General features: G+C 35.4%; 2 protein-coding genes and 1 pseudogene across 2 annotated transcripts; all 3 read left to right on the top strand.

Moving 5' to 3' along the window:
• The first annotated feature begins 670 nt into the window (after nt 1-670).
• Nucleotides 671-5,771, top strand: LOC133863431 (putative receptor-like protein kinase At3g47110; annotated as a pseudogene).
• Nucleotides 5,772-12,801: 7,030 nt separating this feature from the next.
• LOC133863430 (LRR receptor-like serine/threonine-protein kinase EFR) lies at nt 12,802-14,124 on the top strand. The gene has a single exon (XM_062299365.1). The coding sequence runs from the start codon at nt 12,802-12,804 to the stop codon at nt 14,122-14,124; it is 1,323 nt and encodes a 440-aa protein (XP_062155349.1).
• A 232-nt stretch (nt 14,125-14,356) lies between these two features.
• Nucleotides 14,357-15,514, top strand: LOC133863429 (putative receptor-like protein kinase At3g47110). The gene has a single exon (XM_062299364.1). The coding sequence runs from the start codon at nt 14,357-14,359 to the stop codon at nt 15,512-15,514; it is 1,158 nt and encodes a 385-aa protein (XP_062155348.1).
• Nucleotides 15,515-18,890: the final 3,376 nt, after the last annotated feature.

The raw sequence follows: 18,890 nt of genomic DNA, 5'->3' as shown, positions 1-18,890 counted from the left end.
CTATTTTTAATAAATTAAGTTTGCCTCTTTGTAAGACCTTTATATATGTATACTATGATAAAATTACCATTTATCTCAAAAGTTTAAATTGATAGAAAAATGTGACATTAATTATTTAAACTAATATTATAACACTTCTCCTTACATGTGGAACCAAACAATATGTGGACTATTTTAATTGAAATATGAGATAAATTATAGATATAAGGTTCGAATTTAAGATTTTGTTGTGATACCATGTTAAATCACGATTTATCTCAAGAGATTAAGCTAATAGAAATTGTGATTTTGATTATTTAAATTGAAATTTTAACGTACTTCTTAATTTGTCCAACAAATAAGTGAAAACTAAGGAAAGACAATGATTAGTTGATCTGATTCTAATATTAGCCTCTTTTATCATCCAATTTCTCAAAAAATTCACCAGTTCTAATTTTAAAATACAAACTATTTATCATATTTTTTTTTTTTTGTTTTCCCGGGCATAAGACTTCACTTGTAAGACTTCTCTTCGGAAAACAACAAGACATTAGATAGGAAGAAAAGACTTAATTCTAACCTCCCAGTTCACACCCTATCTGAAACCTACAAAGAGAACACATAATACTCGGTATCTTGCTCTGCCTCTCACGTTTCCCAAATACTCTGCTTCCCTTCTCTAGCCATTCCAATGAAGCAGCTTCATACCCGCAGCTTACACCTTGGTGTGATTCTTCTCTTTTCTATAAGCCTACTATGCTTGCAACCCACCACTGCTGGTGCTGCTGAAGCCCCAACAAACAAGACTGATCCTTTGGCTCTGCTAAAATTCAAAGAATTGATACCCAATGACCCGTTTAACATCTTAACCTCTTGGAATGATTCTATCAACTTTTGCAACTGGTAAGGAGTTACATGCGGCCGCAATCATCAGAGTTACGGCCTTGGACCTAACTGGATAGACTTTAGGTGGATCCATATCACCTTACATCGGCAACCTCAGCTTTCTTAGGGTAGTCAACCTCTCAGACAACTTCTTACACTGTGAAATCCCACAACAAGTTACTCATTTGCTCCGACTGCAACATCTCAATCTTAGGAGTAACTTGTTAATTAACGGGAAATTCCAAGCAATATCACCAACTGTCCTGAACTCAGAGTCATGGACTTTGCAAGGAATAAACTTATTGGGAATATTCCTGTTGAACTGGGCTCTTTAAAGAGACTTGTGTGGCTTGCAGTCGCCGTAAATCAATTGACGGGAGGCATCCCACCTTCTTTGGGAAATATTTCTTCGCTCCAGGTGCTCGACTTTTCGCTTAATAATTTCGTTGGAAATATTCGTGATGAAATAGGCCGTTTGCAAAGGTTAGATTACTTTGGAGTCGTGGAAAATAATGTCTGGTACGTTCCCTTATTCCCTTTACAATATATCAACTTTGAGGACGGTTTATGCCGGAGGTAACCGACTTAATGGCACTCTTCCAGCCAACATAGGCCTCACTCTCCCTAATCTCCGTATTTTGTCCATCGGTATTAACAAATTCTCTGGTCCAATCCCAGTTTCATTATCCAATGCTTCTCGCTTGAATTACTTCACCTCGTGTATAACAATTTCGTGGGACAAGTTCCTGTCAAATTGATCGAATAATAATTGGAATAATAACAGAAACAAGAAAGGGAGAAAAGACGTATAAAATTTACGTGGTTCGGTCTATGATCTACATTTACAGGGTAAAGCCAAAAAGGCTACATTGTGCTCTTCTTAACTTTCCTGTCTACAATACAAAGATCCCTATTTATAGGGTTTAAAGTAAATACTAATATAGAGAATATTACAATATCGACCAAATATGAAATATACGGAAAATATAATATATTTTCTATATATTCTAACAGTTCCGACTGATCTAGGAAACCTGCTAAATGTCCAGATACTATGTGTTGATGGAAATAATCTTGGCAGCAATTCAGATAAGGACTTGGATTTCTTAACATCTTTGGAAAATTGTACCAAACTGGAAAAGCTGGGTTTTTCTGATAACAATTTTGGAGGTAATTTACCTGATTCTATAGGAAATTTGTCAAAGCAACTCAGTTCTTTAAATCTCGCAACAAAATATCTGGAATTATTCCTGCAGCATTAGAGAATCTCATCAACTTAAATATCCTCGTCATGCAGGATAACCTGTTCACAGGCCCCATTCTTGTTTATTTTGGGAAGTTCCAAAAGTTGCAAGGATTGGCTTTGGATGAAAATAGATTGTTAGGAGACATTCCATCCTCTATAGGCAATCTCACTCAATTGGTCCAACTTCTCTTATCAAAGAATAAATTGAAAGGAAGCATTCCATCGAGTTTGGGAAACTGCAAACGTTTGCAGTACTTGGTTATTTCATAAAATAACCTTAGTGGAGCCATACCCAAAACAATTCTTTCTTCCCAATTACTAGGACTCTACTTATCACACAACTCATTAACGGGCATCCTACCCATGGAAGTAGGCAATTTGAAAAGTATTGTGGAATTGAATGTCTCCGAAAACCGTTTCTTTGGTGAGATTCCTACAACCATTGGAGATTGCTCGAGTTTGCAGAATCTTTACTTGCAAGGTAATTCATTTGAAGTAAACTTACCTCCATCATTGGCTTCCTTGAAAGACCTTCACTATGCAGATCTTTCACGAAACAATTTCTCGGGATTAATTCCTAAAGATTTACAGAAAGTTTCTATTCTATTATATTTGAATCTTTCTTTTAATAATTTAGTGGGCGAAGTACCGACCGAAGGGGTCTTCTAAAATCCAAGCGCAATATCTGTGATAGGAAATAAAAATCTTTGTGGAGGTATCCCAGAATTACAATTGCAAGCATGCGATGTCAAAGTTATGAACCAAAGAAAATCACATTCATTCAAATTGACAATCATAGTTGTTAGTGGGGTTTTATTTTTCATCCTATTTCATCCTTTCTTATCCTTTATAGGAGGAGAAAATCAAAAAAAGAATCATCTTCTACACTCCCCAAAACTAACCAACTTTCAAATGTTTCATACAATGAGCTCTATCAAATGACCGGCAGATTTTCTTCTAACAATTTATTTGGATCGGGTGGTTTTGGCTCCGTATATAAAGGAATAATTGATCAAGAAAAAAGAATGGTTGCTGTGAAAGTATTGAACCTTCAACAAAAAGGAGCTACCAAGAGTTTCATAGTTGAATGCAATACATTCAGAAATATACGCCATTGGAATCTCGTTAAAATTTTAACTTGTTGCTCCAGCATGGACTACAATGGCAATGATTTTGAAGCTCTAGTTTACAAATTCATGGAAAATGGAGACTTAGACAAGTGGTTGCATCAAGATATCAACAATGAAAATCAACCAAGACATTTGAGCCTCCTTCAAAGATTAAATATTGCGATTGATGTAGCTTATGCGTTACAATACTTTCATGATCACTGTGAACCACCAATTATTCATTGTGATTTAAAGCCAAGCAATGTCCTTGATAATGACATGATTGCTAAAGTGGGTGATTTTGGTTTGGCAAGGATCCTCTCTACAACAAATGATGTTTCTAAAAATCAAACTAGCACAATTGGAATAAAGGGTACAATTGGCTACGCTGCTCCAGGTACCTAACTGCTTTGATCTTAAATCTCAAAATCATGATTTTGATCGAGTTGAAAAGTATCACTAGACGTCTTTCTACTATGCTTTACATATTCATTTTAGCCTTGTCAAATTTATTTCCTTAAGTCTCTCCATGTTTTGATCAACTTGAAAGATGCATCATGTCAATTGCATTAAGAAATGCTTTGTTTTTTAATGCATCATACTAATTGTAAATAATTTTATAAAATTAGTTTTACGCTTTTACTTCACATGCATGTCAATTAGATATATCAAATAAGCCGACTAACAAGAAGTAAAGAGTGTAAACCCCGCTGTAAAAGTGGTGGGAATAATTTTTTTCGAGAGGAAACTGACCTTTTGTATAGCTCGGGAACATTGGTCACATATAATATCTAGGCTTTGATAGAAATTAACAAAGTGTGCACATATAGGATGATTCATCCATCCGTTAAGATTTTTTATTAAATCTTGCTAAAATTATCAAAATATCTATTTTTTTTTTAAAAAAAATAAGAATTTCAAAGATTCATGCATTTGTATTTTTGTAAATTCTGTTAAATTCTTATCAACACCTAAATCCTTGCGATTTTTTTTCTTAAAAAAATAAGGGGTATTTTAAAAATTTTGACACCCTTCAATTATGATCTAACTGAAAATTTTAAATGATGGATAAAATAGAAAAATTGATATACTAAATTAACACTTTTTAAAATTTATACGTGATAAGTGAAGCTTTACAAATTAAAAAAAACCAAAAAACAAAACAAAACAAAAAAACAAAAAAAAACAAAAAACAAAAACAAAAAACAAAAACAAACAAATTAAAACAAACAAACATTTCATAGCTGTTGTTTAACAAGTAGCTATTCTCTTTTATCTTTTATCTTTCGTCTTTGTGCATATAAAAATACTTCATTGTGTTGTCACTCAATAAATATTCTAGTCCGGTTCAGCTATTCTCCATGGCCATACATGAAGGCTTGAAGGCATGTCTTGTCGGAAGAGGAAGGACCATGATTAGTTGATCCTAATCTTTTGGCCTTGTTTGGTTCGCAGAATGAGTATTCCATTAAGAAAATAAACAGTTATTACTGGGAATGAGGAAGAGTGGAATGGAATAATTATTCAAATTCCTTAGTTTGGTGACAACACATATACCATAATTGGAATTGACCCAAAATTATTAAAAAAAACCTACATAATTGCTTTTTTTTTTTTTAAAAAAAAAAAAACAACAAAAAAACCTCAAATCTTAAAAATAAAATAAAATATATAAATGTTGAACCTTAGATATGTGGGTGGCACCCACAGATCTGATCTAAATTCTTTGTTTTGTTTTTGTTTTTTTAATTTTTTTTTTTTAAAGTTTAGTTTGGAAAAATTCTATATATATATTGAAAAAGGTTGTCTATTCCGTCATGAATAGTTATTCCTCTAAAAAATGAGAGGAATAGATATTCCTCTTCGTAAGGGAATAGCTATTCCCATGGAATAGGTCCCTACTAAATAAAGGAATAACTATTCCAATGGAATAGTCATTCCATTCCAAGGACTTATTCCGCAAACCAAACGAGGCCTACTCTATTTTCTATAAATTAAGTTAGCCTCCGGAAGGCCTTGATCAACTCCTAACAAGTTGTTATTGTAAATTATAGGCTATTTGTCACATTATTATATTAATTGTGCAAATATGTAATATATGAATTGCAGAGTACGGAATGGGTGGTGAGGCATTGACACAAGGAGATGTTTATAGTTATGGGATATTTGTGTTGGAGATGTTCACAGGAAAGAGACCCACTGACAAAATGTTTAAAGACGGTTTCAACCTACATAACTTTGTTAAAATGGCATTGCTAGAAAAATTTGTGCAAATTGTAGACCCAAATCTTCTTACAAGAGAAGTTAATGAATTACTGGTGGCATTAGAAAAAGATGACAACAACTACGATATTGAGGCAATAGAAGAAATAATCTTTATTGAGAATCTAAGTAAGATGAATTCTAATGTGCAAAAGTGCCTACTTTCAGTTTTCAAGATTAGTCTTCCTTGTTCATTAGAATTAACAAAAGAAAGACTGAATATGAAGGAGGTCGCCAGGGAACTACATCGGGTCAAAAATACTTTTCTAGAGGATGGGAGCCATGGATAAGGACCAAGTAAGGTATGATACTACAAATTTTGATTTAGAAGTTTATCCAATGATAAATAATCCATAGAGTGACTAAAGTCTGTCATAGTATTGTAATTTGGCCGTAAATTTCAAACCTTAAAGTTTTCAAATAATTCTTTCAAGCCACAAGCACAAGAGCTGCATAGGCATATGCAGATGGCCTAGCAACACAAGTAGACTTTCATGGGATCTTACTAGGATCAAAACATTCACATGAAGGTTTTCACCTTATTTAAGTCCACAGGTAACCTTCTAAGTGAATTCAATTTTTTTTCTTAATATTTGTTGAGTGCACTTGTGACATATCCCACATTGCTAAGATGTAAAAAGAGTGAGTGGTTTATATAACATTGTTGGGTCCAAATCCATAGACTTAAGCTTTTGGGTTAAGTGATGTCTCAACATGCTATAAATTATGCGCTTACTAAAAATGGACTTTCCTAGCTAGGAATACCCAACAATGTTTTCATAGCAAAAGTTGTTTTGTTTCTTGTATCTTGGAATTTTCTAAAACTTTTCACATTGGCAAATATACTCAACTTCTACTTTTGTAGGAAAATGGAGCTTTGTGAAGAAATGATCAGATTGCAGAAAAGTCTCCTTTGTAATGTCCCTGTTGAGCATTGGCTTTGATAGTTTGTGCGAGTATATATGTATTTTGTTGGAATAAATCAAACTTACTTTTGATGATCTACGTGTTTAATTAAGACAATATCTCTTCCAACAAACATGTATTTAAGCATATGGTAATGTACCAAAATATATGAGAATTAATAATGTCAGGAGCTTTTATTTTCTGAGTCCAATTCTTCTTACTCTTTTCTTTTAGCGACCTCAAAGGACTTCCACTTCTTGAAACCAAATATCATTTGGATCTTTTCTCGAGCAGTTGTCTATTCCATTGATATAGTCTTAAAATTTACAGAAAAAAAAAAGAAGAAAAAATTTCCAAATTAACCTTATTAAGATGAGTTGTCCATTTGTATAAAGAAAAAAGATATATATAATCATGGCCGAGGTTTTGACTAGGCTTGTACAAACGGGACAGTTATAACCGTATAACTGCATAACCGATTTTAAAGGCGGTTGTAAAAATTTGCTAACCTCTTAGGGCAGGGCGGTTAGCGGTATTAGGGATAAGGGTAGGCGGTTAATAACCGTTAACCGCCTAGCAGTAGTGGAGCTAGATATTTGTTATTGGAGGGACCGATAAACATAATTTAAAATAAAAATTGAGTAATTTGTCATACAATGTGTATCATAAAAGATGAATTACAATACAACCTGTTTTGAGTGGAATCATCACAACAAGCAAAAATTTGATTGAGTAATAAATTTTTTTCAAGAATCATATATAACCCCCCCCCCCCCCCCCCCCCCCCCAAAAAAAAATAAAATAAAATAAAATAAAATTGAAAAACCATTTTCTTCCACCAATATATCGCCTTAACCCAATATTAATATATAGTATCTTCACAAGAATCACAACCCAAAAATCAACACCCATATCACAGTTTGATGAGAAAATAGAACACAAGAAACTCAAAAAGCGAGCAAAGAAGATAGTATCAAAGAAATGTGTAGGTACCAAAGATGTCAAAAATGAAAAGGATGGCAATTAGCTTGGAGTCGGGGGAGCCAGAGACGTAGGCCACGTAGCTCCTGAGACCACCGAGCTGTTCAACATGGCTAGCTCCGTCGCTTGGGTTCAGGCCTCAAGGTCGGCAATGCCTTCCAAAGTTTCACTGAATCCACTTCCTTTCCTTAAATCCTTCCAACCACATGATTAATTGATTCTTTGTCTTTAAGAAGTTTGTTTTTTCTTCATTTTATTTTCTCATGTAAGTATGCAATGATGTCAATATGTTATGATGGACTCTTGATGGTTGATACATTGACACTAGTGACTAGCAGTAGACTGAGGCGCAACAATGGCAGTACATAGAAATATGGTTGTATGAAAAAAAAGAAAAAAAAAGAAAGAAGATTTTCAATACCCTCTACAAGTCTGACTGACTTGAGTGGTGGGGCTAAAATTGCAAAACATTAAAAATTTTAACGAAAAAAATTACTATTTTTTTTTTTTTCAGAGATTCACCTATGCCGCCTACTCTTATATATAAATTATATAAATATAAATATTTATATAATATATTTAATATAAAAACATAAAATCAAAATGATGTTGTTTTGGTGTTTAACAATAATTTGATTTTTCTTTACATTGATCATTATTGCAAGTATTAGGCCATTTGATGAACAGAGTTTTAGGCATTCTATGTTTTTAAGTTTCTATTTACCCAAAAGAAGTACTCTCATAAGCTGGACTTGAATCACATCCTTCATAACTATTAATCAACCCGTCCAAAACCTCCAACGCAGGCCCACCACTTTCACACATTAAGTTCTCCATAATAGCCGGCCAAGGCATCATCAAATCTCCTTGAGTTGACCAACAACTGAATTACAGTGCAACAAGATTCCAATGAGGTAGTGTGAAAATCTCTTCTTCTCCCCAACCCAATTGTAAAACTCTAAAGCTAATTGTGACGAGTTCCGAAATTTGTGAATGACAAGGCATATTAATTAATTGGTAAGACTCGGCGACATTTGCTCCAAGAGTTTCCGTCTCCTCTGTTTTAAATTAACACAAATTGTCCTTATATAATAAGCCATTATTTTATTATTATTATTTTTTTTATAACAAAAAAGAAATTATAATAAGCTCCAAACGGAACCAAAAACCAGCCTCAGATATCCAAAAGCCCACATATAAAAAGCGGTTTTTAACCGCCAGTTATAAGTTTTAATAACCGTTAACCGCCAGTTATAAATTAACTGCTAACCGCTTAAGCGGAGCGGTTGCAATTGTTAAATTTAATAACTGCCTTAGACAGTTGCGATTATCGGTTATAATTAATAACTGCTAACCGTAACCACTTCTACAGGCTTAATTTTGACCGAATGATTGAACAAATTTATATTGAAATCAAAAGTTCAGAATTCCTTATTAGAAAAGTCCAAAAAAATATCGTTAGTACGTAGCTACAAGAAAATGACTTCTTGTCATGCTTGTGTTGTGTGAAGGGAGGGATGAGGTGGAAACCTTGTCCATCTACCCGTTGCCCGTATACACGTACAATATAAGCCTTCATGCGGAGTTTAGTATCATAGGTAGAACCCTTTCAAACAAAAAAAAAGTATCATAGGTAGAAGGTTAAATACCTTTTTCTGGCTTGGTTTTAACAACTTTATATTTTTTACATCGATTTTACTTTCGATCAAATGTGTTACCTTGTTTATGGTTATATACTCGAATAGTACCTCCATCTATCTAAACTATTTGCTGTCTAGAAAATTAATGGATTTTCATGTCAAACCAATCAGAACTTGACATATGTCAAATACTTCATTAAAAAAAAATTACAACTTAGAAAACTTAAATTTAAAAATCAAGAAAATAAATAAACAAAAATAAACAAAAACAAATAATAATAATAATAAAGATTTGTAGGAGCCACCCTTTTGGGCCAATGGTTGGTGGCTGAGCCATCCTAAGGCCGGTCTGAGGATGGCCGAACCACCCCCAAGGCCCTTGGGAGTGGTTTGGCCATCCGGAAATGGCAAAATGAGGTTGCTGAAACCACCCCCAAAGGGGCCAAAAAGAAGAAGAAAAAAAAGAGTAAGGGTTTGGCCTGTTGGGGTGGCCCAGGCTAAACGAGGGTAACTGTGCTATCCCCAAGGCCCAAGGGGGTGGCTCAAGCCACTCCTCCAATTTTTTTTTTCTAAAATAATAATAACAATAATAATAATTTGTTTGTAATTGTTTTTTATTTTTTTCTTGATTTTTAAATTTAAGTTTTTTAAGTTATTTTTAATGAGGTATATGACACATGTCAAGTTTTGATTGGTTTGACATGAAAATACGTTAGTTTTCTTGACGACAGATGGACGGAGGTACTATTTAGATATATGCCCATAAGCGAGGTATCATCTGTGATCAAAAGTGAAGTCGAGGTGAAAAAAATAAAATTATTAAAATCAAGGGAACAAAAGAGATATGATACCTTTATCAGTTTTGTATAATATTTTTTTAAATGAACCACTGGATTTGTTTTCTTATATGTGGATTCTACATATCCGATGTTTAATTTTTATTTCTTTTTATTTTTTTTTTAAAAAAAAGTTGTTGAGATTGTACAAAAATTGTAAAACTGTTATAAACTTATCATACCTATAGAGGAAAAAAAGTATTTAACCCTAGGTAGAATATGAAACGTGTTAAATCATTCCACATGAAAAAGAAGGCGAATTTTAGTGAGATTTGTTGGTGAATAAAGTGGATAATTATAAGATCGCTTCCATAGAGATATTTACCATTCGGTCATTCTCTGGAGCTGAGTGGCCAACAAGAAAAGTGGAGAAGAGACTGAGGAGACGCCATGCATGAAAGACTAGAGCTTTTGCTTGCCATTGGAGGGTCAGCTATAAACTTTATCCTTTTTCTCTTTTTTATATTCAATAGTAAAGTTTTTATATTAATTTCTCATAGAAATTAAATTCCACAATCGTGACTCCAACAAACACGACGACGACCTGAAGTCAACCAAAGTTCGCCAAGTCAAGGTCGGGTTATTATTTTATAATAACCGTGTACACTACTTCATTTGAAATTTGTTAATAACGCGGTAACATCAACGTATACCATAGGCCATAGCTTTCGGTAAGTCCCACTCTCTACCTTTCAACTTTTTTTTTTTTTTTTAAAATTTATTTATTTATTTATTTTTATTTTAAAGCTTTGTCGTTTTGCTTCCTGTCTCTATCATTCCACATTTGCGTATATATATATATATATATATATATATATATTTTTTTTTTGAACAAGATAGCATTTGCTATCATATATTGCTGAAACGCCCCAAAGACAAGTACAAGGATAGAGGTACAAGACCCCCCTAAACCTTAAGTCAGAACCAAGTCTGACTTGAAGCAGATGCCTAATTACAATCCACAAATATTACAAGGACTCTAAATAAAATACCTCTTTACAATTAAAGCCCGTACAATCAACATAAGAGGATTGGCCTAGTCTAACCAGACACCAAATAAGCCCATGAACATTTGTGCATTACAAATAGACAAACTGTGATTTACAGTAGACACAAGGGAATATACACAGAAAACAGAAACACCCAAAGCAGCTTCCGGCAGAAGACAATGGCAGAATCCGCCGGAGACGGCGGCGCGTGGAGGACACGCGCCGTCCCCGGTATCACCCAGCAGAGGAACGACCACCGGTGACCCCAACCAACGCCGTGCACGGCCAGAAAAAATGGAATGTGACCAACACGTGCGCCGAAGAGCGACAGGCCTTCTGTCGCGTGCCGTCCACGCGCCGGGAACCGAGACCCGCCGTGCCCTGAGCTTCCGGCCGCTGGAGCGGACGACGACGGTGAACACCTCAGGGGGGCGCGTGTCATGAAATTAACACCGGAGGAGTGTAGATCTGGCACCAAAAAATGAAGACCCAATTTTGAACAAATCCGGCCAAAACCTCCGTAAAAGACACGAAACCCGCCACAATCCCAAGCTAGAACACCTACATTTGAGCCTTCCTGCTAAGAAGAAGAGAAGGAGAAAAGAAAAAACACAAACAAACCACCATAGCCTTGAGAGGCTAGGGGAACAACAGCTCCACAGCCTTAATGGCTGGGAGAAAGCTAGCCTCACTGAGAAGACTCAGGAGGAACCAAAACCTTAGTCCAAGAGGACTAAGGGACAAAACAAAGCCAGGGGGAAGGAGGCTGGCCTCCCTCCCCGGCACCGATGAGAACACTGATGTCTGCAAGAAAAGAGAGAGTTGAGAGGCAAGAAAGAATGAGTTGATCGAACGGTTGTTACATTTGCGTATATTTTAATTTGGTGCATCAACCATTCAACCTTTTTATTTATTTATTTATTTTAAGTCCTGAGTTCTCTCCCTCTCTTAGTCTAACCAAGATAAAAATGAATACATGAAAGGAAAATAATTTAGCATATTAAAGAACTCTTGATATCAATGGATGACTTTGGCAAACATCGTTCAAGTCCTAAATGATTGCACATTTCTGGAGGAGGCATTCTAAGACCTACATTGACAAAAAAAAACATTCGAGTCCTGCAGTTGGTTACAATAGTATTAAGGGTTATTGACATATTTGGTATATGTGATTTAAAATTTTTATTTTTTGGTACTTCAATTTTAATTCGCATCACAGATAGTACTTGAATTTTAGGAAAAGACGGACTTGGTACCTCCGTCTATTTTTTCGTCCAACATTTAACTGTCTGTCACGTGTCAACCCAAGAGCCACCCCAAGCCGGCTGGTCTACCCTATTTATACTTACATTTTCAAATTAGGACCTATATGCTATAACTCGGAGTTATAAACTACCAACAAGTTTTAAGTTACGCCCTATATTAGGTTTGGTCGTTAGTTTTGAATTAAACAACTCATTTTCTTTATTTTTTTTTTTTTTTAAAAAATAAAATTAATTACCATTCTAATACTAAATAAAAGCAAGTAATCACACAAAAAGGGCTTATATGCGCATGCTAACAACAATGTTTTCCATCCGAAATAACAACCAAATTTGAAATAGAGGTTACTTGGAATATGTTGATAAATTTGTAGTTTCAAGTTACAATAAGTCTTAATTTAAAGTTATAAGTAGAGTTGGCTGTAGTAATTTCTTTTGTTTGTTTGTTTTTTTTTTCTTTTTTCCTATAAGTGGGTGTAATAATTTCTTGAATATGCATTTTCAATCTTTTATTGATGAAGCCTTGAAAAAATTGTCTTTTCAAAGTATGGTATTCTATCAGCAAAGGACCGAAGAACTTGTGCTTTGAAAATTCTAAATTCATGCACCCTAAAGTGACTCCTACGTACGTACAAAGTGAACACATAATACTCTGAATCTCGCTCTGCCTCTCCTGTTTCACAAATACTCCACTTCCCTTACTGCAATGAAGCTTCTTCATAGCTGCAACTTACTTGCACTATGCACTACATACCTTGGTGTGATTCTTCTCTTTTCTAGAAGCCTACTATGCTTGCGAAATGCCACTGCTGCTGCCGCTCCAACAAACGAGAGTGATCGTTTGGCTTTGCTCAAATTCAAAGAATTGATAGCCAATGACCCATTTAACATCTTTACCTCTTGGAATGATACCATCCACTTCTGCAACTGGCAGGGAATTACATGCGGCCGCAAGCATCAAAGAGTTATGGCCTTGGACCTACATGGCAGTTCCTTAAGTGGATCCATATCACCTTACATTGGCAACCTCAGCTTTCTTAGGGTGGTTAACCTCTCAGACAACTTCTTACACGGGGAAATTCCACATCAGGTCACTCATCTGTTCTGGCTACAACGTCTGGGTCTCAGCAATAACTCGTTGACAGGGAAAATCCCAAGCAACTTCACCAACTGTCCTGAACTCAAATATATAATTTTGACAAGGAATAAACTTACTGGGAATATTCCTAATGAGCTGGGATCATTGTTGAAGCTTGTGAGACTTCAGGTTTTCCAGAATCATTTGATAGGAGGCATCCCGCCTTCTTTGGGAAATGCTTCTTCACTCGAAGAACTTGACTTTGACTTTAATAATTTCGTGGGAAATATTCCAGATGAAATAGGCTGTTTGCAGATGTTATCTTTCTTCAGAGCTGCGGGCAATAATTTGTCTGGTACGATCCCTTATGCCCTTTACAATATATCAACTTTGAGGACCATTAAAGTTGGATTTAACCGAATTAATGGCACTCTTCTGGCCAACATAGGCCACACTCTCTCTAATCTCCAAGTTTTGGACATCATGAAAAACGAATTCTCTGGCCCAATCCCAGTTTCGCTATCCAATGCTTCTCAGCTTGAATTACTTGATCTCTCCTATAACTATTTTGTGGGGCAAGTTCCAACTGATCTAGGAAACCTGATAAATGTCAACTTACTCGGTGTTGGTGGAAATATACTTGGAAGTAATTCAGCCAAGGACCTGGATTTCTTAATGTCTTTGGAAAACTGCACCAAATTGGAAACGCTAGGCTTTTTGAATAATAATTTTGGAGGTAGTTTACCTAATTCTATAGGAAATTTGTCGAAGCAACTTAGTGCTTTATATATTGGTGGCAATCAAATATATGGGATTATTCCTGCAGCATTAGAAAATCTCATCAACTTAACTATCCTCGCCATGCATGAAATTAAACCTGTTCACAGGCACCATTCCCACTTATTTGGGGAAGTTCCAAAAGCTGCAAGGATTGTATTTGTATGGAAATAGATTGTCGGGACACATACCATCCTCGCTAGGAAACCTCACTCAATTGGTCGAACTTTCCTTAAGGCAGAACAAATTGGAAGGAAACATTCCATCAAGTTTTGAAAACTGCAGAAGTTTGCAAATCTTAGATATTTCACAAAATAACCTTAGAGGACCCATACCCAAAACAAGTCTTTCTTCCCAACTACTACGACTCAACTTATCACAAAACTCATTGACGGGCATCCTACCTATGGAAGCAGTAAGCTATTTGAAAAATATTTTGGAATTGGATGTATCCGAAAATAGTTTGTTTGGTGAGATTCCTATAACCATTGGAGATTGTTTGAGTTTGCAGATCCTTTACTTGCAGGGTAATTCATTTGAAGGAAACTTACCTTCATCACTGGCTACCTTGAAAGACCTTCGCTATGCAGATCTTTCACGAAACAACCTGTCAGGATTAATTCCTAAGGATTTACAGAAAGTTTCTGTTCTATTATATTTGAATATTTCTTTTAATAATTTGATGGGCGAGGTACCAACCGAAGGATTCTTTCGAAATGCAAGCGCAATGTCGGTGATAGGAAATAAAAAGCTTTGTGGAGGTGTCCTAGAGCTGCACTTGCAAGCATGCGATGTCAAAGTTATGAAGCAAGGAAAATCTCATACATTCAAATTAACTGCCATAATTGTTGGTGGGGTTCTATGTTTCATTCTATTTTCATCATTTCTTGTCCTTTATAGGAGGATAAAATTAAAAAAAGAATCATCTTCTACACTCCCCAAAACTAACCAACTTACAAATGTTTCATACAAAAAGCTCTATCAAACGACTGACGGATTTTCTCTTGGCAATTTAATTGGATCTAGTAGTTTTGGCTCTGTATATAAAGGAATTATTAATCAAGAAAAATGGATGGTTGTTGTGAAAGTATTGAACCTTCAACAAAAAGGAGCTACCAAGAATTTCACAGCTGAATGCAATGCGTTCAGAAATATACGTCATCGGAATCTTGTTAAGATTTTAACTTGTTGCTCCAGCGTGGACTACAATGGCAATGATTTTAAAGCACTAGTTTACGAATTCATGGAAAATGGAGACTTAGACAAGTGGTTGCACCAAGATATCGACAATGAAAATCAACCAAGACATTTGAGCCTCCTTCAAAGACTAAATATTGCGATTGATGTAGCTTATGCTCTACAATATCTTCATGATTACTGTGAACCACTAATTATTCATTGTGATTTAAAGCCAAGCAATGTTCTTCTTGATAATGACATGATTGCTAAAGTAAGTGATTTTGGTTTGGCAAGGATCCTCTCTACAACAAATGATGTTTCTCAAAATCAAACTAGCACAATTGGAATAAAGGGTACCATTGGCTATGCTGCTCCAGGTACATAACTACTTTGATCTTAAATCTCTAAATCATGATTTTGATCAAGTTGAAAAGTATCACTAGATGTCTTTCTACTATGCTCTACATATTTATTTTAGCCTTGTCGAATTTATTTCCTTAAGTTTCTCCATGTTTTGATCAACTTGAAAGACGCATCATGTCAATTGCACTTAGAAATGCTTTGTTTTTTAAAGCATCATGCATGTCAATTAGATACATCAAATACGCCGACTAACAAGAAGTAAAGAGTGTAAACCCTGCAGTAAAAATGGTGGGAATAATTTTTTTCAAGAGGAAACTGACATATGATATTTTAGCTTTGATAGAAATTAACACAGTGTGCACATATAGGACGATTTTGACAACTATTAATCAAGTCTTGAATTAGCTAGTCATAAATATGAGAAAATATTTTTTTATTACGGTGGACACGTGTCGCCATCTTATTGGCGACACGTGTCGCTGACGTGGCATTTGACGGAATCTGTTAAAAAATTTAACAGAATTTGACGCCAGGGATCGATTTGTAATTATTGCATATCACGAGGACCTCCCATGAACTTTTTAAACCATAGGGAGTAAAAAATAGTTATGGTATACTACAGGGACCAACGGTGCAATTATCCCTATCATCTAAGAGAGGAAAGAAGACTAAGTGGTGAAGGAAAGATTATGAAATAAATACAAGTATGGTAAGTAGACGTTGGTAGCACTAGGTCTGCGTATCTGCATGACAAATATGGTAAGTAGACGTTGGTAGCAGTGGGTCTGCGTATCTGCATGATTACAGGGATGTGATCATGTTTGATTATTGCTGATAGCTTGATGCAGGGGATTGTGATCATCTGCAGGATCTTTGGGATCCTTATGGTCTATTGTCTTAACAGCTCCCCGCAAGCTAATGGGAGGGGCAACGATCATTAGCTTGGAGCGTAAGAAAAGAAACCGGGCAGCGGTGAGACCTTTGGTGAAGATGTCGGCACACTGGTCATGAGTGGAGAGATAGCTAATGGTGATATCTTTATGGAGAACCTTTTCCCGAATGAAGTGATAATCGACCTCCACATGCTTAGTGCGAGCATGGTAAATAGGATTAGAAGCCAAGGCGATAGCGCCCATGTTGTCACATCTGAGTTGAGGAGGTGCTGAAAGAGGGACTTGCAGTTCCTGGAGAAGCATCCGGAGCCAGTAGAGTTCGGCGGTGGTGATGGCAAGGGAACGATACTCGGCTTCGGTGCTGGAGCGGGAGACGACCGGCTGTTTCTTGGCCTGCCAAGAAATGAGGCTGGAGCCCAAGAAGATGCCATAGCCCCCCGTGGACTTGCGGTCAGAGGGATCCCCAGCCCAATCAGAGTCACAGTAGGCATGAAGGCGAAGGGGACCCTTGGTGAATAACAGGCCATGATCAGGAGATGGGTATTTTAGGAATTTTGACATCCCTCAATTACGATCTAACGAAAAATTTTAACGGATGGGGAAAATTGAAAAATTGATACACTAAATTAACACTTTTTAAAATTTATGGGTGATAAGTGAAGCTTTAAAAAAATAAATAAATAAAAACAAACAAACATTTCATAGTTGTTGTTTAACAAGTAGGTATTCTCTTTTATCTTTCGTTTTTGTGTATATAAAAATACTTCATTGTGTTGTCACTCAATAAATATTCTGGTCCGATCCAGCTATTCTCCATGGCCATACATGAAGGCTCGAAGCCATGTCTTGCCGGAAGAGGAAAGACCATGATTAGTTGATCCTAATCCTTTACTCTATTTTCTATAAATTAAGTTGTAAAAAAGTGATGTTCTCATTTCATGTAAATAAGAATAAACAATAAATGGATTGACTTACAACCTAAATCCTAAACAACACAACAATTTGATCATTACTTTCACCACAGATAAAAACAATGGCAGCTATCTGGCATTCAACAAATATAAAGAGATGCTACAATACAAATACAAAAAATTCAATGAGCTACCTCACCATTTTCACGTTCTGTTTTTTTGTCCATTCATTGATAATCCTGGTGCCTTTGAATAGCATGCACGTACTAATTTAATTATTTGAAATATCCAAATTATTCTAAAAAATTATATAAAATAAAATGAAGAAAAATAATTTTAATAAATAAAATGAGGTGGTGGTTGAACCACCCCTCAACTGCTTTAAGAGTGACTGTGGGGGTGGTTCAGCAATCCTCGCTTTGGGTACTTCAATCACCACCTCTCTTTTTTCTTTCACTACCAAAAATAAAATAAATAAATAAATAAAAATCAACCACCAAGAATTGCCAAGGAATGTCAAGAAAACGCTAGGACAAATTTCAATTTAGGCGCGCATTTTTTTCTCGACACTCCTAAACATTGGGGCCTTGTTTGGTAAGGAAGTGTGACTTGGGGGTAATAGTAAGAAGTGATAGATATGATATAAAGTAAAAAGAATTTTTATGAAAAGGTGAAAAAATTTTGTATTAATTGTAATAATTTTTTTTATTTAAATAATAATAAAAAAATTATTGATATAATATAGAGTTAGAATGTCTTGAACTTAATTGCTTATGAAAAAAGTGAAGAGAGGGAGGAAAAATTCTCATCTACTTTGATTTCTCATGGTTTTACACAATCAAAGACTAACTATTCTCTGTTTACTAGTACACAAGCTTCCTCTTTTATTGTTTTACTTGTTTATGTAGATGCCATTGTCATTGCAAGTAACAATGTTAAGGCTGTTTCAAAACTCACTGTATTTCTTAATAGTGTTTTCAGTCTTAAAGATCATGGTCCATTAAAGTATCTCCTTGGTTTGGAGGTGGCTCGAAGTACCAAAGGAATATTTGTTTCTCAAAGGAAATATGCTTTGTAAATCTTAGAGGATTGTGGTGTGTTGAGTGCTAAACCCGCTAAACCAGTTCTTTTTCCTGTGGATCTAAATCTAAAAGTGTCTCGCAGTGATAGTGAGTTAATGTCTGATCCCACCAATTATCAACGACTAGTTGGTAGATTAGTATACTTAACCATTACAAGACTTGATCTTTTTTTCTCAGTTCAACTTTTAAGCCAATTTATAGACTCTCCTCGAAAACCACATATGGATGCAGCTTATTGGGTGTTAAGATATTTGAAGTCTTCTCCTAGTCAAGGTTTTTGAAGTCTTCTCCTAACTTAATTGCTAGTTAGAAGTATATCATGCCATCAAGGCCTCCGAAAGGCCTTGATGGCATGATATACTCCTAACTAGTTGTTATTGTAAATTACAGACTATTTGTCACATTATTATATTAATTGTGCATATATGTAATATATGAATTGCAGAGTACGGAATGTGTGGTAGGGCATCAACACCAAGAGACGTCTATAGTTATGGGATATTTGTGTTGGA

The sequence above is a fragment of the Alnus glutinosa genome, chromosome 3 (genome assembly GCF_958979055.1).
Source record: "Alnus glutinosa chromosome 3, dhAlnGlut1.1, whole genome shotgun sequence".
Classification (NCBI taxonomy): Eukaryota; Viridiplantae; Streptophyta; class Magnoliopsida; order Fagales; family Betulaceae; genus Alnus; species Alnus glutinosa.
Note: the sequence above shows the minus strand (reverse complement) of the source record. Positions and strands in the feature narration are given on the sequence as shown.

Coding starts and splice junctions, on each gene's coding strand:
- LOC133863430 (XM_062299365.1), top strand. CDS start 12,802: ATGAAGCTTCTTCATAGCTGCAACTTACTTGCACTATGCACTACATAC.
- LOC133863429 (XM_062299364.1), top strand. CDS start 14,357: ATGGAAGCAGTAAGCTATTTGAAAAATATTTTGGAATTGGATGTATCC.